The 25,811-nt window shown below is 41.5% G+C and overlaps 1 protein-coding gene across 1 annotated transcript in view; it reads left to right on the forward strand.

Annotated features, from left to right (window-relative positions):
• The window catches only part of MAD2L1 (mitotic arrest deficient 2 like 1), a 39,616-nt gene extending 20,908 nt beyond the window's left edge, over window positions 1–18,708 (forward strand). Inside the window, exon 5 of the mRNA XM_075849723.1 lies at window positions 16,419–18,708. Within this exon, the coding sequence (XP_075705838.1) occupies window positions 16,419–16,588 (170 nt within the window). The 3' untranslated portion in view covers window positions 16,589–18,708. The remainder of the gene's footprint in view (window positions 1–16,418) is intronic.
• The last annotated feature ends 7,103 nt before the right edge of the window (window positions 18,709–25,811 follow it).

The raw sequence follows: 25,811 nt of genomic DNA on the forward strand, positions 1-25,811 counted from the left end.
TTTTAACTAATGAAAACAATAATCGCCCTGTTTCCCTGATCAACTCCTTTTATTATTAGAAATGAAAACATGAAAAAAAAAAAACTATACATAATGGGTATCGCCGTGTTTAGAACGGCCTGATCTATAAAAATATCACGTTATTTTTACCGCACGGTGAACACCGTAAAAACTTTTAATACAGAACGACAGCATTTTATTTTTTGGTCATCTTGTCTCCAAAAAAATGTTTAATAAAAAGTTGCAAGTAATGCAAAATGGTACCAATAGAAACTACAGTTCGTCATGCCTAAAACAAGCCCTCCCGCAGCGATATCCACTAAAAAATAAAAAAGTTCTGGCTGTCAGAAAATGGCGCCATGCACACGACCGTATTTTTGTCCACCCGTAAATACGGGTACTTGGTCACACGTATTCAACCCGTATTGCACCAGTATTTACGGACCCGTGCCTGTAAATACAGGTCCGGTGTCACCCGTATTCCACCCGTATTTACGGGCATGTTTTCTCTGCAAAATTACACTGCACTAATCGGCAGCCCCTTCTCTCTATCAGTGCAGGATAGAGAGAAGGGGCAGCCCTTTCCGAGGTAAAAGTAAAAGAAATTCATACTTACCCGGCCGTTGTCTTGGTGACACGTCCCTCTCTTGACATCCAGTCCGACCTCCCTGGATGACACGCAGTCCATGTAACCGCTGCAGCCAGTGATTGACCTGTGATTGGCTGCAGCGGTCACATGGGCTGTAACCTCATCCCAGGAGGCCGAACTGGAGGAAGAAGCAGGGAGTTCTGGGTAAGTATGAACGTGGTTTTTTTTTTTTTTTAACAGCTTTATCTATATTGTGATCGGCAGTCACTGTCCCTGGTGCTGAAAGTTACTGCCGATCAACTCTTTCAGCACCCTGGACAGTGACTATACACGGACGTCGCCTAGCAACGCTCCCGTAATTACGGGTGCACACACACGTAGTCACCCGTAATTACTGGAGCCCCATAGACTTCTATGGGCCTGCCCGTGCTGTAATTACGGCCTGACATAGGACATGTTCTATATTTTTCAACAGCACAGGCACATTCCCGTAAGCAAACGGGGAGGTACCCGTGGCCAATAGAAGTCTATGGGCCCGTGATTACGGGAGTATTTACGGTCGTGTGCATGGGGCCTAAAACATGATTTTTTTAGAAAAGGGTATTTTTATTGTGGGAACCTAGTGAAACGTAAAAAAAACTATAAATTTGGTGTCGCTGTATTTGTATTGACCCGCAGAATAAAGTTAACATGTTTGTTTATACTGCACGGTGAACGATGTAAAAAATAAAAAACGTTCTAGAATGGCTGTTCTTTGGTTTCCTCGTCTCCCAAAAAATTGAATAAATAATGATAAAAAAAAATCGCATGTACCTCAAAATGGAACCAATAAAAATTACAGCTCGTTCCGCAAAAAACGCGCCCTCACACAGCTCCATCAACGGAAAAATAACACGTTATGACTCTCAAAACGCAATGATGCTAAATGACGGCCCAGACACATTTTTTAGGTCCAGTAGAATTTCACTAAATACCCCACATCATCACTTGCTGGAACCCACAGGTGGATCCTGTAGATGCAGCGGAGATGAGGAAACTTTAGGGCCTTGTGCGGCTTATAGGGCTAGTGAAGAAGTCAAAGATTAGGCAATACTGGAGCGCAGATATATTATATAATACCCAATAACCCGGCCTGTGCATAAAGGATTGGTTCAAAGCGTACCACACCAATCCATTGATTATTCATTCTCCCTATTATGCCCTGATGCACTCCACCCAGCTTACATATACCCTGATGTACTCTGCCTAGCTTACATATACCCTGATGTACTCTGCCTAGCTTACATATACCCTGATGTACTCTGCCTAGCTTACATATACCCTGATGTACTCTGCCTAGCTTACATATACCCTGATGTACTCTGCCTAGCTTACATATACCCTGATGTACTCCGTCCAGCTTACATATACCCTGATGTACTCCGCCCAGCTTACATATACCATGATGTACTCTGCACATATTACATATACCCTGATGTACTCCGCCTAGCTTACATATACCCTGATGTACTCCGCCCAGTTTACATATACCCTGATGTACTCCGCCCAGCTTACATATACCTCCACATTTTAAGCTAAAATACCACTAAAACACCAAGCAAAATCTGTGCTTCAAAAGCCAAATGGTGGTCCAACTGAGCCTGGCAGTGTTCCCAAACGGCAATTTATGACCACATATGGGGTATTACTGTATTCTGGAGAACCCGCTTAACAATTTATGAGGTGTGTCTCCGGTGGTACAAGCTGGGCACAACACATTGGGCACTGAAATGGCATATCTGAAAATTGCCGTTTTTCACAATCTGCAACATCAATGGTTTACTCATTTTTGCAAAACACTTGTGCGGTCAAAATGCTCACTACACCCCTAGATAAATTCTTTGAGGGATCTAGTTTCCAAAATGGGGTAATTTTTCGGGGGTACCACTGTACTTGTACTATAGCTCCATGCAACATGGTGTCGAAAAACGAATCTTATAAAATCTCCACTCCAAATACTAAATGGCGCTCCTTCCCTTTAGAGCCTTGCTGTGTGTCCAAATAGCAACTTATGACCACATGTGGGGTATTTCCCTACTCGATTTCCCTACTCATTTCTAATAAAATCTGACACCTGTGGGGTCAAAATGATCACTACACCCCTAGATGAATTCCTCTAGGGGTGTAGTTTCCCAAATTGAGTCACTTTTGGGGGGTTTCCACTGTACTGGTACCTTAGGAGCTTTACAAATGCGACATGGTGCCGAGAAATCAAACCAGCAAAATCTGTACTCCAAAAGCTAAATAGCGTGCCTTCCCTTCCGAGTCCTGCCGCTTGCCCAAACAGCAGTTTATGACCACATGTTGGGTATTTCCGTACTCTGGAAAAGTTGCTTTACCAATGTTGAGGTGCTTTTCCTCATTTATTTGTTAAAGTTTAAAAATTCTGAGGTATAGCTACATCTTATTGGTAAATGTCATTTTTTCATTTTTACTGCCCAATTCTAATGAAATCTATGAAACACCTGTGGGGTCAAAATGCTCACTACACCGCTAGATGAATTCCTCTATGGGTGTAGTTTCCCAAATGGAGTCACTTTTGGGGGGTTTCCTTTGTTTTTACACCACAAGACCTCTTCTAACCTGACATGGTACCTGAAATATAATTTAAGAAAAGGAAGGCTGAAAAATTCTCTAGGTGCTCCTTTGCTTCTGGGGCTTTTGTTTCAGTCCATTAGCGCACTAGGGCCACATGTGGGATATTTCTAAAAACTGCAGAATCTGGGCAATAAATATTCAGTTGTGTTTCTCTGGTAAAAAAAAAACCTTCAGTATTACAGGAAAAATGGATTAAAATGGAATTTCGAAGAAAAAAAAATGAAATTTGCAAATTTCCCTTCCACTTTGCTTTAATTCCTGTGACACGCATAAAGGGTTAAGAAACTTTCTAAATGCTGTTTTGAATACTTTAAGGGGTGCAGTTTTTAAAATGGGGTGATTTGTGGGGGTTCCTAATATATAAGGCCCTCAAAGCTACTTCAGATCTGAACTGTTCCCTAAAAAAAATAGGCTTTTTTGAAATTTTCTTGAAAATGTGAGAAATTGCTGCTAAACTTATAAGCCTTGTAACGTCCTAGAAAAATAAAAATATGTTCAAAAAACGATGCAAATATAAAGTAGACATATAGGAAATATAAACTAGTAACTATTTTGTGTGGTATAACTATCTGTCTTACAAGCAGATACATTTGAATTTAGAAAAATGCTAATTTTTGCACATTTTCTCAAAATTTTGGTTTTTCACAAAAAAATATTGAATTTAACGGCCACATTTTTTCACTAACCTAAAGTACAAAATGTCATGAGAAAATAATCTCCGAATCGCTTAGATAGGTAAAAGCGTTCCAGAGTTATTACCACAAAGTAACACATGTCAGATTTTAAAAATGAGGCTGTCATTTGGTCCAAAAGTAGCTGCGTCCTTAACCCCTTAAGGACGCAGCCTAGTTTTGGCCTTAAGGCTCAGAGCCCATTTTTCAAATCTGACATATTTCACTTTATGTGGTAATAACGTCGGAATGCTTAAACCTACCCAAGCGATTCTGAGATTGTTTTCTCGTGACACATTGGGCTTCATGTTCGTGGTAAAATTTGGTCGATATATTCAGTGTTTATTGGTGAAAAATTGCAAAATGTAGAGAAAATTTTCAAAAAATTGCATTTTTCAGAATTTAAATGCATCTGCTTGTAAAACAGACGGTTATACCACCCAAAATAGTTACTAGTTCACATTTCCCATATGTCTACTTTAGATTGGCATCGTTTTTTGAACATTCTTTTGTTTTTCTTGGACGTTACAAGGCTTAGAACATAAACAGCAATTTCTCATATTTTTAAGAAAATTTCAAAAGCCTTTTTTTTAAGGTACCTCTTGAGTTCTGAAGTGGCTTTGTGGGGCCTATGTATTAGAAACCCTGATAAAACACCCCATTTTAAAAACTAGACCCCTCAAAGTATTCAAAACAGCAGTTATAAAGTTTTTTAACCCTTCAGGCATTTCACAGGAATTAAAGCAAAGTGGAGGTGAAATTTGCAAATTTAATTTTTCTTGCTGAATTTCAATTTTATTCATTTTTTTTTTCTGTAACACAGAAGGTTTTACCAGAGAAACACTACTAAATATGTATTGTCCAGATTCTGCAGTTTTTAGAAATGTCCCACATGTGTCTCTAGTGCGCTCGTGGACTAAAACACAAGCCCTAGAAGCAAAGAAGCACCTAGTGCATTTTGAGTCCTCTTTTTTATTAGAACATATTTTAGGCAGCATGCCAGGTTTGAAGAGGTGTTGAGGTGCCAAAACAGTAGGAATCTCCCAATAGTGACCCCATTTTGGAAACTACACCCCTCAAGGAATTCATTTAGGGTTGTTGTTACCATTTTGACCGCACAGTTTTTTCACAGCACGTATTTGAATTGGGCTCTGAAATGAAAAAAATGTCATTTTTTCCAATAAAATGTCATTTGTGATCAAAATTTCTTATTTTCACAGGGAACAAAATACCCCATTTTGTTGCCCAATTTGTCCTTAGTGTGGCAATACCCCATTTGTGGTGATAAACTGCAGTTTGGGCCCATGGGAGGGCTCAGAAGGAAAGGAGCGCTATATGTTTGTTGGAGTCCAGATTTTGTTGGATTGGTTTTCGGGTGCCATGTCGCATTTGCAGAGGTATCAAAGCAATGGAAACCCACCACAAATGACCCCATTTTGGAAACTACACCCCTCAAGGAATTCATTTATGGTTGTTGTTAGCATTTTGACCCCACAGTTTATTCACAGCACCTATTTCAATTGGGCTGTGACATTAAAAAAAATGACATTTTTTCCAATAAGATGTAATTTTTTTACCAAAATTTCTTATTTTCACAGGGAACAAAATACTCAATTTTGTTGCCCAATTTCTCCTGAGTGCATCAATACCCCATTTGTGGCAATAAACTGCCGTTTGGGCCCATGGGAGGCCTCAGAAGGGAAGGAGCGCTGTGTGTTCTTTGGAGTACAGATTTTGCTGGTTTGGTTTTCGGGTGCCATGTCGCATTTGCAGAGCCCCAGAGGTATCAAAGCAATGGAAACCCACCACAAATGACCCCATTTTGGAAACTACACCCCTCAAGGAATTCATTTATGGGTGTTGTGACCATTTTGACCCCATAGTTTTTTCACGGAACTTATTTGAATTGGGCTGGGAATGAAAACTAAATTATTTTTTTCAAATAATATGTAGTTTTGGCTGAAAATTTCTTATTTTCACAAGAAACAAAATACCCCATTCTGTTGCGCAATTTGTTCTGAGTGCCGCAATACCCCATTTGTTATGATAAACTGCCGTTTGGGCCCATGGGAGGGCTCAGAAGGAAAGGACCACCATTTGGCCTACTGGGGATTTTCTAGTGCGAAGTCATGTATGCAGAAGCCCCTGAGGTACCAGTACAGTTGAAACCCGCCAGAAGTGACCCCGTTTTAAAAACTACACCCTTAAGGCATTCATCTAGAGGTGTAGTGAGCATTTTGACCGGAGACATACACCCCATAAACTGTAATGTGGGTTCTCCCGGGTATGGCAATACCCTACATGTGGCTGTTATCAGCTGCCTGGACACACAGCAGGGCCCAGAGGGGAAAGACGAGGGGGGATAAGCTGTGTGGAGTGCATCAGGGTAAGTAAAATTGGGGTCAATTATAAACCAAGGGATGTATGATCAATTTTAAAACACTTTCATACAGAGCTCTGGTTATTCGGGACACGTGTCACATTGATATATTGCGTCATGCATTATCGCCCTCTTATAGCAGACTTTGCACCTCTTTTGACTTTTTCCCTTCTTGCCAGTTTGGGGAACTTCCCCTGGAAAGTGTTGCCGCCCTGGTACGATGCGTGTGGCCCCACTTCCAGAAGTACTGGGTGCCCCCCCTTCTTGGTCCCTAAAGATTAGGTTCTTGATAATCACCTCTTGAAATTCCAGGAAAGTTCCCGTCTGGCCTGCACATCGACGTAGCATGTATGCATTGTACAATGCCATCTGTATGATGTGCCCGGCCAGCTTCTTATACCACACCGCATGACGCTGTAGGGCTTCGGGGCTTGATCTTACAAGTCCATCCCTCCCATGTACCTATTGTAGTCCAGGATGCAGTCTGGTTTGGGGGTGGCCTTTCCTTCATATATCCTAAACCTGTAGGTATACCCTGATGCACTGTCACAGCTTATACATCTTCACGCCATACCTTGCCCTCTTACACGGCAGGTACTGGCGGAATTGAACCCTCCCTTTAAAATGTACCAGGGACTCATCAATAGAAATACACTTCTCGGAGTGTATGCTGGGGAAAACCGGGCACTGGAACGGTCTAATAGGGGTCTCCGTTTATACAAACGGTCAAAACTGGGGTCATCTCGGGGTGGGTACTGCTCATTATCAGTATAATGTAAGAAGCGAAGTATTGCCTCATTTATTTATTTTTTTAGGTTCCAGTTCAGTTCTGAAGTTGCTTTGAGGGGCCCATATATTAGAAACCCCTATGAAATACCCCATTTTAGAAACCAGACCCCTCAAAGTATTCACAACAGCATTTAGAAAGTTTATGAACCCTTTAGGTGTTTCACAAAAATTTAGAGCAAAGTAGAGGTGAAATTTACATATTTTTTTTTGTCAGAAAATCCTCTTTATACCATTTTTTTTATAACACAAAAGGATTTATCAGTGAAACGCAACTTAATACGTATTGCCCAGATTCTGCAGTTTTGAGAAATATCCCACATGTGGCCCTCGGGCGGTGATGGACTGAAGCACCGGCCTCCGAAGCAAAGGAGCACCTAGTGGATTTTGAAGCCTCTTTTTTATTAGGCACCATGTCCGGTTTGAAGAGATCTTGTGGTGCCAAAACATTGGGAACCCCCCAAAAGTGACCCCAATTTGTAAACTAGACCCCTTGAGGAATCAATTGTAGTTTTCTTGGGGTGCATGCGGCTTTTTGATCAGTTTTTATTCTATTTTTAGGTGGCGTGGTGACTAAAAAACAGCAATTGTACGATTTGGTTTTTTTTTTTCGTTTTTTTTTTTTACAGCGTTCACCGTGCGCTATAACTGACATATTCACTTTATTCTACGGGGCGATACGATTACGGCGATACCAGATGTTTATAGTTTTTTTTTATGTCTTATGGCGTTTGCACAATAAAATACGTTTTGTAAAAAATTATTCACTTTTTGTGTTACCTTATTCTAAGAGCCAGAACGTTTTTATTTTTCCATCAATAAAGCCGTGCGAGGACTTATTTTTTGCGTAACGAACTGTAGTTTCGATCAGTACCATTATTAGGTACATGCAACTTTTTGATCTCTTTTTATTCCATTTTTTGGGAGGTGAAGTGACCAAACAATTGTGATTGTGGTACGGTTTATTATTATTTTATTTTACGGCGTTCACCGTGCGGGATAAATAATGAAATAATTTTGTAGTTCAGGCCGTTACGGACGCGGCGATACCAATTATGTATAGTTTATTTGTTTGTTTATATATTTTTATTAATAATAAGGGACTGATGAGGGAAAAAGGGGGATTTTTACTTTTAATACTTTTAAATCTTTTATTTTCTTATTTTTACACATCTTTTTTTAACTTTTTTTTTACTTTATTACTTTGTCCCACTAGGGGACTTGAGGGCAGGAGGCCCTGATCGCTATTCTAATACACTGCACTACATGCGTAGTGCAGTGTATTAGAACTGTCAGCTACTCACTAACAGCAAGCATAGTGGGTCCTGACGTTGTCAGGACCCACTAGGCTTCCGTCTATGGCATAGCCGGACGCCATTGTTTGGTGTCCGGTTGCCATAGTCACCATCGCCGGCCGCTATCGCGTAGCAGGCCGGCGATGGCAGCTTAACCCCTAAAAAGCCGCGATCTCTATAGAACGCAGCTTTTAAGGGGTTAATCAGCGGGGACACAGCGATCGGTCCCCGCTGTAGGAGCTGTGACAGCTGCTGAACAAGACAGCAGCGTCACAGCTCCTGTATGTGTCGGGAGGACGGCCGAAACGGCCGTTACTCCCGAGACGTACTATTACGGCATGGAGCGCTAACGACACAGCTGCCATGACGTAATAGTACGTCAAGGAGCGGGAAGGGGTTAAAGGCATTGGATTAAAAACCAAAGACAACCTTCAGAGGCCATCCGTTTTGTTTCCCAGTTCTTGTCTTCTCTCTGCCAATCCACTTGTCTTACAATGTACAGCTGCTACCCAATGAAAAAATGGAGGGTAGTTTACGTGCGCCATATTGGCCGCTGTGGTAATTCTTTCCATGTAAAGTACTTCCTGTTCGTGTGCACTGTTAAAACTCCCTGGCTGACCATGGGGGATTGAAGTGCGGTGACTCAATTAGAGCATCACACCTCCACTGATAATACGGCTTTTTACACTTTAATGTTGCAGCCACATGTAAGGAGAGATAAAGGCTTCTTACATAATACCAATCTACTGAACTATACCCCGGGGGTGGGGATCTGTTTCATGTGCAGAAGTGCACCCCCAAAAGGTACGAACCTTAGGGCAAGTCCACCACATGTTGACATATGTACCTTCTTAACCCCTTGAGTACCCAGCTCATTTTGGCCTTGAGGACCAGACCCATTTTTTCAAATCTGACATGTATCACTTTATGTGGTAATAACTCTGGAATGCTTTTACCTATCCAAGCGATTCTGAGATTGTTTTCTCGTGACATATTGTACTTTAGGTTAGTGCAAAAATTTGGTCAATAAATTCATTGCTTATTTGTGAAAAACACCAAAATTTAGAGAAAATATGAAGAAATTATGATTTTTCCAAATTTAAATGTATCTGCTTGTAAAACAGATAGTAATACCACACAAAATAGTTACTAATTAACATCCCCCATATGTCTACTTTATGTTTGCATCGTTTTTTTTGAACATCCTTTTATTTTTCTAGGACGTTACAAGGTTTAGAACTTTAGCAGCAATTTCTCATATTTTTAAGAATTTCAAAAAGCGATTTTTTTTTTCAGGGACGAGTTCAGTTCTGAAGTGGTTTTGAGTGCCCTATATATTAGAAACCCCCATAAAACACCCCATTTTTAAAACTGCACCCCTCAAAGTATCCAAAACAGCATTCAGAAAGTGTATCAACCCTTTAGGTGTTTTACAGGAATTGAAAGAAAGTAGAGCTGAAATGTTCAAATTTCATTTTTTTTTTTACAAAATTCATTTGTAATACATTTTCTTCTGTACCACAGAAGGTTTTACCTGAGAAACGCAACTCAATATTTATTGCCCAGATTCTGCAGTTTTTAGAAATATCCCACATGTGGCCCTAGTGCGCTAATGGACTGAAACACAGGCCTCAGAAGCAAAGGAGCACCTCTTGGATTTTGGGGCCTCCTTTTTTCAGAATATATTTTAGGCACCATGTCAGGTTTGAAGAGGTCTTGTGGTGCCAAAACAGTGGTGACCCCCATTTTTTAAACTACACCCCTCAGGGAATTTATCTAGGGGTATAGTTAGCATTTTGATCCCACACGTATTTTGCTATATTTTCTGGAGTTAGTCTGTGAAAATGAAAATCTACTTTTTTTTCTGGAAAAACGTAAAAATTTCTAATTTTTGCAAGAAATAAAGGAGAGAAAGCACCCCAACATTTGTAAAGCAATTTCTCGCGATTACGGAAATACCCCATATGTGGTAATAAACTGCTGTTTGGACCCACAGCAGGGCTCAGAAGGGAATAACCCCCGTTTGGATTTTGGAGCTCTGATTTTACTGGAATGGTTTTCGGTGCCGTGTCACGTTTGCAACGCCCTGGAGGGACCTAAACAGTGGAATGCCCCCAAAAGTGACCCCATTTTGGAAACTATACCCCTCAAGGAATTTTTCTAGTGGTATAGTTGGCATTTTGACCCCACAGGTTTTTTGCTGAATTTATTGGAATTAGTCTGTGAAGATGAAGAGAGACTTTTTTTTGGAAAAAACTCAAGCACCTCAACATTTGTAAAGCAATTTCTCCTGATTACGTTAATACCCCATATGTGGTAATAAACTGCTGTTTGGACCCACGGCAGGGCTCAGAAGGGACGGAGCACCTTTTGGATTTTGCAGCTCAGATTTTGCTGAATTGGTTTCTGGGGGCCATGTCGCATTTGCAGAGTCCCTGAAGTACAAGTACAGTAGAAATTCCCCAGATGTAATCCCAATTTGGAGACTATACCCCTGAAAGAATTAAATTAGAGGTGTAGTGAGCATTTTGAGCCCTCAGGTGTTTTATAGATTTTATTAGAATTGGTCCGTGAAAATGAGAAATTTTTTTCCCCAATAACCTGTAGATTTAGCTCAGAATTTTTCATTTCCACAAGGAATACAGGAGCAAAGACACCCCAAAATGTGTTACACAATTTCTCCTGAGTACGGAAATACCCCATATGTGGTTGTAAACGTCTATTTGGACATACGGCAAGGGTCTAAACGGAAAAAGTGCAATTTCGTTTTTGGAGTGGAGATTTGACAAAATTTGTTTTTGACGCCATGTTGCATTGCGCTGAGGTACCAGTACAGTGAAAACTCCCGAGAAGTGACCCCTTTTAGGAAACTACACCCCTCAAGGAATTCCTCTAGAAGTGTAGTGAGCATTTTGACCCCCAAAGGTTTTGCAGAAATTAGTGCACAGTGGATGTTGCAGATTGAAAATTGACATTTTCCACATATATGCTATTTCAGTGCCCAATGTATTTGGCCCAGCTTGTACCACTGGAGACATACGCCCCATAAATTGTTAAGCGGTTCTCCAGAGTACGGTAATACCCCATATGTGGTCATAAACTTCTGTTTGGGCACACTGCCAGGCCCAGAAGGAGCGCCATTTGGCTTGGTAGTAGTTTTGTTTAGTGTTTTACTGGTGTTTCAGTTTATAATGTGGGGGCATATGTAAGCTGGGCGGAGTACATCAGGGTATATGTAAGCTGGGCGGAGTACATCAGGGTATATGTAAGCTGGGCGGAGTACATCAGGGTATATGTAAGCTGGGCGGAGTACATCAGGGTATATGTAAGCTGGGCGGAGTACATCAGGGTATATGTAAGCTGGGCGGAGTGCAACAGGTCATAATAGGATGATGTAGTAATGGGGACAATGAATAATTAAATTAATTATCCCTGGATAGTGACGTACGCTTTGAACCAATCCTTCATGCACAGACTGGATTTTTGGGTGCTGGAGTTGCACTTCTAAAGGATGTCCATGGTATTGTACAAAATATCTGCACTCCAGCATTGCCTAATCTTCATCACTAGCCCCATATGTAGCACAGACCCCAAAATGTCATAGTTTTCGCTGCATTTACAGGGTCTACCAGTGGGGGCTGCAAATGATGACGTGGGGTTTTAGGTGAAGAACTGCACATATAAATTAGTCTGGGCCGTCGTTTTGCATTATTGCGTTCCACGAGTCAGAACTTTTTATTTTTCCGTTGACTAGCTGTGTGAGCGCTTGATTTTCATGGGACGAGCTGTCGTTTTTATTAGTATCATTTTGGGGTACATGCGATAATTTGATCAGTTTTTATTCCATATTTTTGTGAGGTGAGGAGACCAAAAAACAGAAATTCTTTCACTATTTTTTTTATAATTTTTTACCGGGGTTCTCTGTGCAGCATAAACAACATGTTTACTTTATTCTGCGGTTCGATACGATTATGGCAATACCAAATTGATATAGTTTTTATTTGTTTTACTACTTTTACAAAATAAAAACACTTTTTTCTAAATAAAATGTTTTAGTGTCACCATGTCCTGAGAGCCATAACTTTTTTTATTTTTTTGTCGACGGAGCTTTGTGAGGGCTTGTTTTTTGCGTGACACACTGTAGTTTTTATTGGTACCATGTTTGGCTACGCGCGACTTTTTTTGATCACTTTTTATTCCATTTTTTTGGAAACAACGTGACCAAAAAAGGAAATTCTGCCATTGTTTTTTATGGTATTTTTTTTTGCGGTGTTCACCGTGCGGGATAAATAATATGATATTTTGTTAGGTCAGGCCAATGCGAACGCGGCGATACCTATTATGTCTAGTTTTTGTCTTTTTTTTTTTTTCATTTTTTTTCTAATTATAAATGGCTTGATCAGGGAAGCAAGGCTATTTGTTTTTATTACGTAAAACTTTTATTTATTTATCTAAAACTTTTTTTTTACTTTTTTTCACTTTTTATTTTACACATACTAGGGGACTGGAAGATCTGATCTTCTGATCCCCTGTACAATACACTGCACTACTTCTGTATGTACTTATGTAGTGCAGTGTATTGACAGTTGAGCCTATTACGTCCTGCCTTGGGCAGGACCTAATAGGCTCCCGTACCTGGCAACCAGGAAGCCGTTGCTAGGCTTCCTGGTTGCCATTGCAACCATCAGAACCCCACGATTTTTCGCGGGGGAGGCAATGGGGTGCAGAGGGAGCCCCCTCCCTCTGTATCAATCACTTAAATGCCGCTGTTGCTATTGACAGCGGCATTTAAGGGGTTAAACTACAGCGATCGGAGAGGACAGTGATCGCTGTAGTTGCAGTGAGATGTCGGCTGTATATTACAGCCGACATCCGATGAAGATGGAGCGAGCACAGCTCCTGTGCCCGCTTCATCCTCAGGGCGTTACTATACGCCCATTTTCGGGAAGGGGTTAATAAAAATAGTGTTTTTGGTTTTTTTTTTACACCGCTTTCTCTGATCTCCTCACGTATCTCACGGAAATGAGGAGATCAGAGAAAGTGACAGGAACTTTCTCCTGCAGACTACGTCACAGACGGCTGTGATTGGTCAGTCTTCAGAGACTGACCAATCACAGCAATCGCCGGCATTGGGGACTGCTAATTGGTCCCCAGGCCGGTAGCAGAGACGGTTAGCTGTCAATGACAGCTGCCGCCGCTGTTATGTCACTATGTGATTTCACATAGTGACAGTTTATTCCTGCTCCGTAATAGTAAGGCGAAGGCACGCTGCAATAAGCATTACGGCGAAGGTACGCAAGGGGTTAAATCTGACATTTCCAGCAAATATTTTGGTACGAAGTATCCATTTTTTTTGTTTCTTAGATGGGGAAATGTAGACTCTAATATGAGATGGTCTTCTCTGTGAACTTTAGCTGTGAATTTATATTCCAGGCTGAAGCATAAAGTAGAGCATTATAATCAGAAACCGTCATTTTCAGCAATTTCTTATAGAACGTAGGTGCGGTGTTGTAATCTGGATGTTTTTATAAGGGATTTTAGGGCAAGCTTTATCGCATGGTATATGAGAGTTCATATCCACATTTAGGCCTCATGCACACGGCTGTGCTCACGATTACGGTCACAGCTGGCAGGCGCAGACAGCCACCCGCACTTCCGTGCTCCCATACGAAGTTCATTGGTCTTTAATTGCGGGCCGCAATTACGGACAAATTCTACTGTCGTGTGCATGGGGGGGCCTTAGGCCCAAAGCACACGATCGTATTTTTCATCCATCCGTTAATACCGTCTGTAAATAATACTAAATAACTATTTATTATTTACAGACTACTATAACTGGTCAGTCGTCAGCAGATACGATCGATAGTGCATCCGTATTTACGGTCCGTAGTGCATCCGTATTTACGGATCTGCAAAAAGAAAACCACAAATGGTATGCAACATCTGAAAACCTGGTGTTGCCTAGCAACACTTCCGTAATTACGGAGGGCTACGAGTGTAGCCGTCCGTAATTATGGAAGCACCCATCGTCTTCTATGGGGAGTCCATACGGTAATTACGGACAAAGGACGTGTTCTGTCATTTCTACAGCACGGACGCCCATCTGTAAAAGTATGGAATGGTGTCCGTAGCAATTACGGACACCTTCCCGTATATCTATGGGTAGGTGTCAGGGCCGTAGAAATCTTCCGTTAGGCCTCGTGCATCTCGGTACTCTATTTCGGGCACGGGCGGCCGCGGACAGCCAGCCGCATTTTCGGGCCTTTCTCCCATACAATTGGCAGCACGGTCAGTAAAAAGATAGGACACGTCCTATCTTTTGCTGAGGCTTTTTACGGCCCGGACACCGTCCCGCAAATATATGGGAAGGTGTCCGTGGTCAATAGAAGTGAATTGGTCTGTAATTGTGGACGAATTCTACGGCCTTGTGCATGGAGTCTTAAAAATAGGACGTCCTATTTATTTATTTTTTATTTTACGGACCATGCTCTCCTACTTTATAATGGGAGCACGGTCCACCGCGGGAGTCCGTGCCCATAATCACGGACCATGATTAGGAGCATGGTCGTGTGCATTGGGCCTTAGGAGGGGTTTAGCTTCTGATGTGGGAATCACTCCATTAACAGATGACATGGCCTTGAATTTCAACTGACAATCTGGATAGCCCACATTTGGGTTCATGCTAGAAGGCGAAAACCTGTCTCGTGTCTGGATAGCAGGGGATGGGAAGGTGACTTATTTTGAGTGGAGTTAATAAATAATTGAGTGGATTTGGTAAATAATTTTGGCAGACAGGGAGGTGACTCTGACTATTAGTTGGCATAAAGGGATTGATGAGATTTAGTTCCCTAGAGTGAGCCAATATTTTGTTTTGTTTTTTGGTTGGCGTTGCCAGTCTACTGGAAAGCAATACACATTAACAGAGTGGTAGAGCTAGATCAGGCAGACCTATACCTCTCTTCTTATCTGATCTTGTAAATATTCGTGGGCCCGCGATATAAATTTGGAGATCAGCTTCCATAAAGTGACAAAGAAGGACGACTGTTCATGAATAAGAAGTGTTTGGAAGAGCTACATAATTTATTGGTGTTTATCAAGCTTTGGATGTGCTCTTAGGGATATATTTTGTTGCACCCCCACAGCAGAGTCCCTGAATGTTTTGAATTCAGTCAGGTCTTTTGCTTTGTTCCATTGCTGATAGTGGACAGAGAGGAAAAAAACACTTGCACACGACTGTAGAATTCATCTGTAATTACGGTCTGCAATTTTGGACCATTCACTTCTATTAACCATGGACACTTTCCCGTATATTTGCGGGAAGGTGTCTGGGCTGTAGAAAGCCTCAGCAAAAGATAGGACATGTCCTATGTTTTGCTTTTTACGAACCATACTTTGGCACGGTACAAACATGCGGGTGGCTACGGACGGCCACCATGAGTGTGCATGAGGCCTTAGGCCAGGATCACGCACCCAGTTTTTATGCAGCTTTTGTGCCAGTTTTTTTTTTTTTTTTTTTTTTTAGCCAAACACAAAAAAAGAATGTCTGTCTTTCCTTTATACCTTTTTCCTTCCTTTTTGGATTCACTTTTGGCTTTAGTTCAAAAGAGACACAAACTTGCACAAAAACTCTGATCCTGGCCTTAAACGCTATTTTTGCCATGGGAGAGCAATACGTAGCATCTATAGACTTATTGGAAAAATTTATTTGTTGGAGGGCTGACCACATGTAGGGCAAACTAACTGCCAAGAAGAACAGTGGAGGTTGAGGATGTGCCAGCATATTGTATAAATTAGTGGTCTCTGCCAGCTAGAGGCAGAATACTTCAAACACCCCTTTCAAGTATTCTATATGTATTATCTTTCCCCTCCTTGTGGGATGAAACCGACCCGGTCTAAAATACCTTTTTCTGCCGGAAGTGTTCCTTTTGAGAGAACTGCACTTCTGCTGGGTTCATATGCTGTAGTGTGGCTTCCTGTTTCACCACTACTACCACATGTGAACTCCGACTACATTTCTTTGTTTTTGTTTCATGAACATTGTTCACTTCTCAACAATACAGGTGCTTTTGACTTGCTGATCTACACAGATAAAGATTCCGACGTGCCAGAGAAGTGGGAGGAGTCTGGACCTCAGTTTGTTTCCAACTCTGAAGAAGTTCGGCTTCGCTCCTTCACTACTACAATCCATAAAGTCAGCAGCATGGTGGCATATAAAAAAATAGACTGCTAACAGTGACTTATTTTATTGTTCCTGAGAGCTTTTCTACATTTCTCTTTTTCTTCTCGGTTATTAATGACCTGTTTTCTAATGCAGTTTTTAAATAAAGGTGATATGTGTTTTTTTTTTTAAGTTTTTTTTCGTGGCTACACCTTTTTGGTCCCTCCTCACCCTACTGCAATAGAATAAGCTGGGATATATTGGAGGGAGGTTTTTCTCCTTACCTTAACACGTCAGGTTAATCTAAAGTAATTCACTTTTGCTTAGTCATGGGATTTTCCACCACCATCCTAACATTTCTAGTACCTAGGCCCCCCCCCCCCTTTATTCTTAAAATGTTAAGGGTTTGTGATGTGCTAAAAGATTACACTCCTGTGCTTGTGAAGGTATACTGTGATCTAAACATATGCTGCACCCTCTGCTCTCTTCCAATCAGCATTGCTGAAAAGAATGCTGCTGAGAAACAGATTGGTGCCTTCCTCTAGATGGCAGGAACCACTAACCCACCCACCCCCCCCCTTCCAAACTTGTAACAGGGGCACTCTAAAACACCAACAATTATTTCATGAATTAACTGCATCCACGGGATATGCCATAAATGTCTGATAGAGGCGAGTCCCTGCTCTGGGACCTACAGCTATCTCCAGAAGGCAGCTCCCGCATCCAGGCGAAGAATGAATGGAGGGGTGGCCGTGCAGCTCTACATTTATTTCTATGGAAGTTACAGAAACAGACATGTCTGTTGCATGACCCATGATACATGTTGGTTTTGCACCCACACTTATGTGGGTTTTATTGTATGCCACATTCTTATGGGTTTGACAAATGTATTAATGTGTCTCAGGTTATGCCATATTTATCAAAGTGTGTGTTTTTAAGAATATATCTTGCATTGTTCTCATCTACACTGAGTTTGCTGCATTTGTGCTTGGAAGTAAATTCAGTAATCAAAAGTTTTGTATATTAATGTTTTGTACTCTCTGTATTTGCTGTTACAGTATGGTATCTACATTATCGCAACTTGTGGCCGTTGTCTTCTTGACGCACACTTTGAAGCCCCAGCAGATGCGTTCGCCTCCTCCTGTAAAGGCCTCGTTTACACTTTTCAGTTTGCTGCATGTTTATTTTCCTCTGTTTACCTATATAGAATTAACATGTGTGAACAAGGCCTTACAATTTCTTAAACGTATACAGGTTTTTTTTCAAGTGCACGCTCGCCCAGCGTAACAAAGATGTATGGGGTGGCAGATGAAAATTTGTATGCTTCTTACGGTTTTCAAGCACTGCTATGGTTGTTACATTGAGGACTCCCGCCGATCGCGATAACAGGGGTCCTGAAAAGTAGTGAGGTGGATATAGAATGGAGCGTCGATCGAGCATGCGGGCTGCCGCTTTACTCAGTCTATGGGCATGACATAAACAGCTGAGTATATTGAATAGAGCTGCCAGTTCATGCTTGACCGCTGCCTCATTCAAGCCCCTACGGGGGTGGGGGGGTGTGCAGTGAGGAGGAATGGGGGTTTTTGGGACCCTTGTTCTTGAGATTTGGTGAGGGTCCCCAGCAATCAAGCAATAATAGTCGATTCTGGGAAACCCCTTGTTAAGTGTCATGAGCGTTGCTTACGTTGGCCAAGCCCGATCCAGCGGCTGCTTTCCCCGACTGTGCAGGTGTATGGAGAAGTCAGAAGAGATAGCTGTTGGCCTAACAAAAGCAGTCAGCTGACAGCTGTCGAGTGTGTATAGCCACCTTTAAATGTGAAGGCCACCACTCTGAGAAGTCCGAGAGTAAAGCCTGCGCTGCTGGAAAACGTGTAGTGCAGCAATTTAACAGCTTTTATCCATTTTTAAGTATATCTTGCAGATTTTCCAAGGGTCAATAATGTCTGTTTTTAAACTTTTGTATAATTCGAACTAATATTTTATGAGGCTTTAGACTGCAATAAGGACTGTGATTTCTTTGGGATTACCTCTGTGAATGATTCTAACGTGTCCACCAATTATACTTGTGAATATATTATTATTTATATATGCATTATGTTTGCTACCATTGAGTTGGCTCTGCATTTTCACTTGTCCTGTAAATCTGTTTCTGAAATATTTTTATGGAAATAATAAAGTGTGATTACTCCCTCTCTCCTAATTTTATCTTTATTTTACAAGTAACGATAGCTTCCTCAGGTAAATCTAGGTGAGAAATTAAATATGATCTGGCTAAACTCCTTCGTTCTCATGGACTTGCTGGGTTACATTAAAAATTGAGCAACAATTTTAACACTTCACATGCTAATGAACACAACATCTGTAAATATGCCTTATTAGTGCTTTTGGACATCATTTAGCAGGGTCTCTTCCTCCCACCTGCCCCTATGAGCCAGAATGGAAATCTGCTCCTGTTCTGGTGGGTGATACCGGTCCTTGTATAATGTGGACAGCCATCTAAATGGTCGCCATGTAAAACTACATTTTCCTTGCAGCGGCCGCATGGGATATGCTTTGCTGACTTTGGTTCCCCCAGCAAAATAAGCTGTTTAATGTTATTGGAGCCCTGGCAGATCAGCTGATCCCCCATCGTGACCGCATTGTGAAAGGGGTTGGGCCAGGAGTAACATTAATCACCTATCCTTTGGACAGGTGATAAATGTTTGATTGCTGGGGTCCTCACCAATTATTAGAACAGAGGTCCCGAGCCCCCATCCCATAACCACAGTGAAGAGAGCTTTGAATGGAGTGGTAGTCAGGCATGTGCTGCTCCAGTCAATATCTATGGGACTGATGGAGACTCATCGCTGGCTCAGTGAATGCTCGACTGCCACTCTATTCATATTCCTCCTCACTGCGTGCTCTGGACTCCATTCTAGTAATTGGCGGGGCATCTAGCAAATTGACATTTATCAGCTATCCTATGTTGGGGGGCTGTGGTTTATACCATTACCTCACCTGATAATGTCTTTATCAAACATGATCAGGACAGTTTTTTTTAGTCTCCAATTGTAAGCACAAATTTCTATACAATAACCACAAGCAGAAATCTTAAATGCGGAATTGAAACAAAGTATATTCGAAAGTTGTAGAATTTAACACCGTCTAATAAATGTAATTATTGCAAAATGGTAAAGCCACTTATTTAAAAAATAAAATAAAAACAACAAACTTAACTAGATATTGCGTCCGGTGAGTGGATGGACAAATGGTAGTGACATCCCCAGCCTGTGTCTGCTCACTTTAATCACTAGACTTCTGGTGTCTAATATAGTCTGTCTCTGACTACCACATTCCCCATGTTGCCGGTGAGAGGAAGTGGTAGTCTGACGCTACTGCAATCACACTGGTGGCAGTTGGCCTATAAATTAATCCTATAGGAGGTCATTGAACCGTACTATTTGTTTGCCGATTTTTGGCTTAAACCCCTTAATGACAACGCTTGTTTGGACTTTCATGACCATCCGACAATAACTTTGCAGTAGTTCTACAAATCCAAGTCGTTCTGGGAAAAAAAATTTTGTCACATGGTGTACTTTATTTAGGTGGTAAAAGACTGACACGATTTGCGTAAATTAATTAAGTTAAATGTATAGTTTTGTAAATTAAAATTTTCCCTATCTTGAACTTCAATATGTCACATATGTACATACATACTGCACACTTCTTATGAAATAAATATTTCCATCTTTGACTTTCTTTTGGCAGCACTTTTGAAGAAAATAAATACCTTTTTGAACAATTTAGAAGACTTCAAAATGTATACATTCTTAAAATTTGTACGTACATTTTGTTTTCCTGCACCAAGCAAGGTTTTCATAGGTGTCAGAATGATGGAAACATCCCTAAATTGCCCGATTTTTAAAATCGACACCCCTTCTGGTATTAAGTGGTGATTATGCATTTTAATCCCAGTTTTTTCCAGTAAAAATTCATGCAAAACAGGTTTAAAAAAAGATAAATAATTTTTTTTTTTAAAGAATATCTCATTTTAAAGACAGATTTCTTTGTAAAGCAAACATGAGAATGAAGAAACACCCCAAAATCTATTACCCTGTTTCTCCTGTGTTCAAAAATACCCCCACTGTGGCCGCAATCTGCTTGCTAGACGTGTGGCTGGGCCACAAAGAGTGAGCGGCTTTCAGGGCACAATTGAATAAATTCTAGACCCCATATCATGCATTTAGAGGCATTGAACTGCCTGAACAAAACAAAACACCCAGAAATCAGCCCATTTAAAAAACTAAACCCCTAAAGGTATTCATCTAGTGGTGTAGTGAGCATGCTGACAAATTTTTTTTTTTTTTTTAGGATGAAATAGTGGGTAGTATTACAGACTATATGGGTATATGTTTTCTTAAAACTCTTATTACATTTCCACATGAAATAGAGGAAACATTTGTTAAAAGGTTCTATTGTTAGAAATATGCCACACTTCTAAATTTGGGCGGCGTACAAAAGAGAAGTGAAGCTGTGTATTCATAAGGCCTCATGCCCTCTTCAGTTATTTTCTTCAGGGTGCTATCCATTTCTATGGGGCCATGCACACTTCCATTGGTTTTTATGGCTCCGTGCATCCGTTCCGTCAAAAGTAGAACATGTACTACTGCTGTCCGTTTTTCAGTGTCCATCTCGCCCCTTGAAGCCTATGGGTCCTTCAAAACAATGGACAGCACAGGGAAGGAATCGGTGTGCCCTCCGGTTTGCAGGGATCTGGTGCCAAGCACCGACACGGCGTGAAAAGATCCCAGTATTCATAACACAAGATGGTTTTTAACGGACCGTTTAAAACGGAAGACAAAGGAAGCACAATGTCCGTTTAAAACGGAACACCGGAACGGATGCGGAGTGACAACGGAAATCACATGGATGCCACAACGGACACACGGATCAGTTTTAAACAGACGTGAAAGCGGTGAAGGATGAGTGCATGAGGCTTAACGGTGCATGTTGCTATATATGCATTTGCTTGTAGTTCTGACTGTCTTGCTAAAGAAGCAGTTGTCACGCATCTGTGGCATTATGATGGGCAATATCTTCAAAAAAATGGTGGAAAATGTTTCAAACTATGTGGCAAACTGGAGTTTGTTCACTAGACAGAAGAACACCTGTAGGGCTGTCATGGAAAGCTTTATTTTTCTTCTTCCAGTGACTGGTTGTACAACGTCTCTTTAGCTCCATCATACCTCTATGAGGGACGAACATGCCAAGTGACACGGTACACCATAATAGGTTCCTGCCCGGCAAGGTAGGAACCGCTATGTGCTCAAAACAATCAATCGGTTAAAGTATATAAAGGGGCAGTGTCCAAAACCATCTATAAGAACAGTAAAGGATCACTACCCAAAATGTCAGTATTTCCAGAAGAACTGTCGGGTGTAATATGTCCAGTAAAAACACAAACCAAGCCCATGGTGTATTAGTAAGGAACAGCTCGATTTATTAGAGATCCTCCAAAAAAAAAAATCATGCCCATATCACGGTACAGAAGTAGGAATGTAACAGCTGTATGTGGCAGGACATAGTCATAAGAAAAAGGAAATACATCCTCAGTTTATTCTTGTAATAATTACTAAAATTCATGACTTCCGCTAATTCATGGGCTGCACGTGTTGGATTTATCTACTAATAAATGCAATGCCCATGTTAATTTTAATTTCAAGAACAATTGTGGGGTCCATGTCCTGAATGGACAGATGTGGGCTCCTGCACTTTAAACTGTTAATAAAAAAATATATATATTAATTTGTGAGTGATCGAGTCCTGGATTTAATAGTCCAAGAATCGTATAAACAAATCAAAGGAGTAAAATTAGTTTTACAGTCTGAAATAAACACACTTTACTACCTCCCAATGAGAATCCCTCCCTCCCTTGAAAAGCCCAGAAAGTAAACAAAAAATATGAATAAATGAAATTCACTCCCTAAAATTAATCCTCCCATCCCACCCTTTTTGGTGTTCCCTAAATGTTATATAAAATTAATAATTAGAATTGGTGTGATATGTCTCAAAACAGGGGTAGTTGCACAGGCCTGGATTTGAAGGGCACATGGGGCAGTAAAACTGGGTATCCCTCCTCCTTCCATGTTTACTACAAACCCGGTATCACTTTTGGGGGTATTGTTTATTCTCAGTGGCAGGGACGGGGTGAAAGAAGTGGTGCTCAGTGAGCCTTATGAGATCCTCTGACTCGAAGGATTCTCCAGGTCGGGGGAGTCAAACAAGAGGTGCTCAATAATTTTTTCCTGGTGCTGCAGGAAACTGTGCGTTCCTTTTATCTTGTAGAGCACATAGCTTCTAAATGTAGCCATCTGGATGAGGTAGATCGCTACCGTTATATAGCAAGCCCTAGGTTTACGTTTGACTAGGTAAGGTAGGACTTGGTCAGATAAATCTACCCCCCATGAATTTATTATAGTCGACTATACAGACCTGTTTCCTTTAATCAGTGGTAGCACCCCTCACAGCCACTGGTGTCGTCATGCAGGGTGGTCAGCATGTAAACCTCCTTTTTGTCACTCCACTTGACAGCAAGCAACAGGTCACTTGCAAATAAGAGTGACGCACCCCCTGTTATGCGTTTGGACACCAGTTGTTGAGGGAAGCCGACTCTATTTTGACGCACTGTCCCACAGGACCCTGTACTAGCAGCATGGAGGGACTTATACAGGGGTACCCTTTCTGTATGAATGGCGCCATGAGTTCCCAGACGATTTTCCCACTAATGCCAATATCCTCTGGGTGGCCTGGGGGATTAAGTTGGCGGTCCCTGCCCTCATAAATAAAAAAGCCACAGGTGTAGCCCATAGTTCTCTGGCACACCTTATAAAGTTTCATACTGTATCAGGCTCTTTTTGAGGGGATAAATTGCCGAAAGGATAGATGGCCCTTGAATCTCATAAGAGACTCGTCTACCGATAGCTTTTGGCCTGGGGTGTGTAACTTTAAAAATGACTCTCTTAGGAGGGAGATAAGGGGTCTCAATTTGTTGAGGCGATCATAGCCTGAGTCACTTCTTGGGGGGATTTGAAAATTATCAGAGAACTGCATGAAACGCATTATTGTTTCATAGCGCATTCGGGCCACGACAGCTGCAAAAACGGGTGCTGTGGATAGCGCTAGTAGCCCAGTAGGACCGGATGGAAGGCTTTTTTTACTAACCCCATGTTTAGGGTAATTCCCCCAAAAAATTTAATCTCCGAGACGGTTGTGGGGATCCATCCTCTGGCATAGTAAAACCTGGGATTTTCGGTCACAAATTGCCTGCCATATAAATTTGTCTACTGGACCTGATCGCCTATGAACAAATGAAAAAAAGTCATAGGGGGTAAAATTTGCGACATCAGTGTTGATGCCTGGAGTGGCTATAAATGCCGAAATTTGGGGGGGGGGAGAAACTGCAGGATCCCACATTGCAAGAGGGGCTGCATTACTAGACACTGCTTATTACGCTTCAACAGTGACAGCTGCATCCACCAGCATAGGGCTGGGGTGGGGGGGTGGTCCAGTGGCAGAAGCAGAACTTGTGTCGCTTTCTGAACTAAGTTCTGCTTCTGACGCAGCGTCCGTTTCGCTGCCTGAAATGCTGGAACACAGCAAGGTGTACGTCTGCTCTTCAGTGAACATCCTGCGATTCATTTTTCGCTACACTAATTAGCAAATTAACTTTTTTTTGTATTTAATTTTTTTTTCAATATAACACAAAAATGCTAAGAAATTACGGATAACCGCTATTATAACAAAATATTCAATGGAATAGTCTACCGCAGGAGCTGGTCACAGCAGGGACAATAGATGGCTTTAAAAAAGGCTTAGATAATTTCCTAGAACAAAAAAAATATTAGCTTATATGTATAGAAATGTTTCCCTTCCCTTTTCCCGTCCCTTGGTTGAACCTGATGGACGTGTCTTTTTTCAGCCGTACTAACTATGTAACAGCGTAATCAGCAAAAAAAATCATTGGTAATACAGGGGTCATTACGGGTAATCTGCGAACACGAATATGTGGTGTTTTTCACAGTCTGACAGCACAACATTTGTAGCAGTATCTCTCTTTCCTATCACAAATCAACTACAGCGAGAGGAGGCTGGGAAACAGCATAAATCCTGTGCTGTATTTACTAAATATGTGACTATGTTCGCATTGATAGGTATATCACAGTGACCATGTGATCAGGGACCAATTATAACGGTCCTTGATCAGTTTCTATTTACAGGCAGACTCTGCCTTACACTCACAGCGCATGCGTGCTCCGTTTTGTTTTTTTCCCTGCCAGGGTGGCGGCGATCTGTGGCAGTGGGGGCCTAACAATTCTTTTTTTTACCTCCTCTCATCAAACATTCATGGTAAGAGGAGATAAAAAGCTTTTTTTTTTACTTTGCACTTCATTGTAAGGCTGGATTCACACAAGCGTGTGCATTTTGCACACGCAAAAAACGCGGCGTTTTGTGTGCGCAAAATGCACTTAACAGCTCCGTGTGGCCTCAGCATATGATGCGCGGCTGCGTGCTTTTCGCGCAGCCTCCATAATTATAACACTCCGTTTGGATGTTTGTAAACAGAAAAGCACGTGGTGCTTTTCTGTTTTCATTCATCCTCTTCACTGCTGTTGCGCGAATCACGCTGTTCGCACGGAAGTGCTTCCATGTGGCATGCGTGTTTTTCACGCACCCATTGACTTCAATGGGTGCGTGATGCGCGAAAAACGCTCAAAGAACGGACATGTCGTGACTTTTACGCAGCAGACCAACGCTGCGTAAAAATCACGCACATGTTTGCACGGCCCCATAGACTAATATAGGTCCGTGCGACGTACGTGAAAATCACGCGCGTTGCACGGACGTATAGAACGTTCGTCTGAATAAGCCCTAATGGTGATCGCCAGTTTGGGAACCGCAAACAAGGGTCCCCAGTCAGTGCTCCAAGCCCTCAGCTACCTTCAGTAGCTTTGAGCAGGGAGCTATCTTCTCCCGGCGGCGCTATTTTATTCTAATACAATGTCGTAAAAAGACAATTGCATTGGAATAAAGCCTGTTAGTGACCGCCGTGAAAACACATATGAGCGGTCACTAACATATTAAGGTCTGTTTCACACACGTAACTTTGATACAGGTTTAGCACCAAAAATGGAAGTGGATCTGAAAAAAAAGAAAGTCTGATTTATCTCCTTTCTTCTGTTAAAAACTGGCAGTGAAAGTAGGGCAAAAAAATTTGACATGCACATCCAAAATTGTATCAAAACAGTAACACAATTTT

This window comes from Rhinoderma darwinii, chromosome 1 (genome assembly GCF_050947455.1).
Source record: "Rhinoderma darwinii isolate aRhiDar2 chromosome 1, aRhiDar2.hap1, whole genome shotgun sequence".
NCBI lineage: Eukaryota > Metazoa > Chordata > Amphibia > Anura > Rhinodermatidae > Rhinoderma > Rhinoderma darwinii.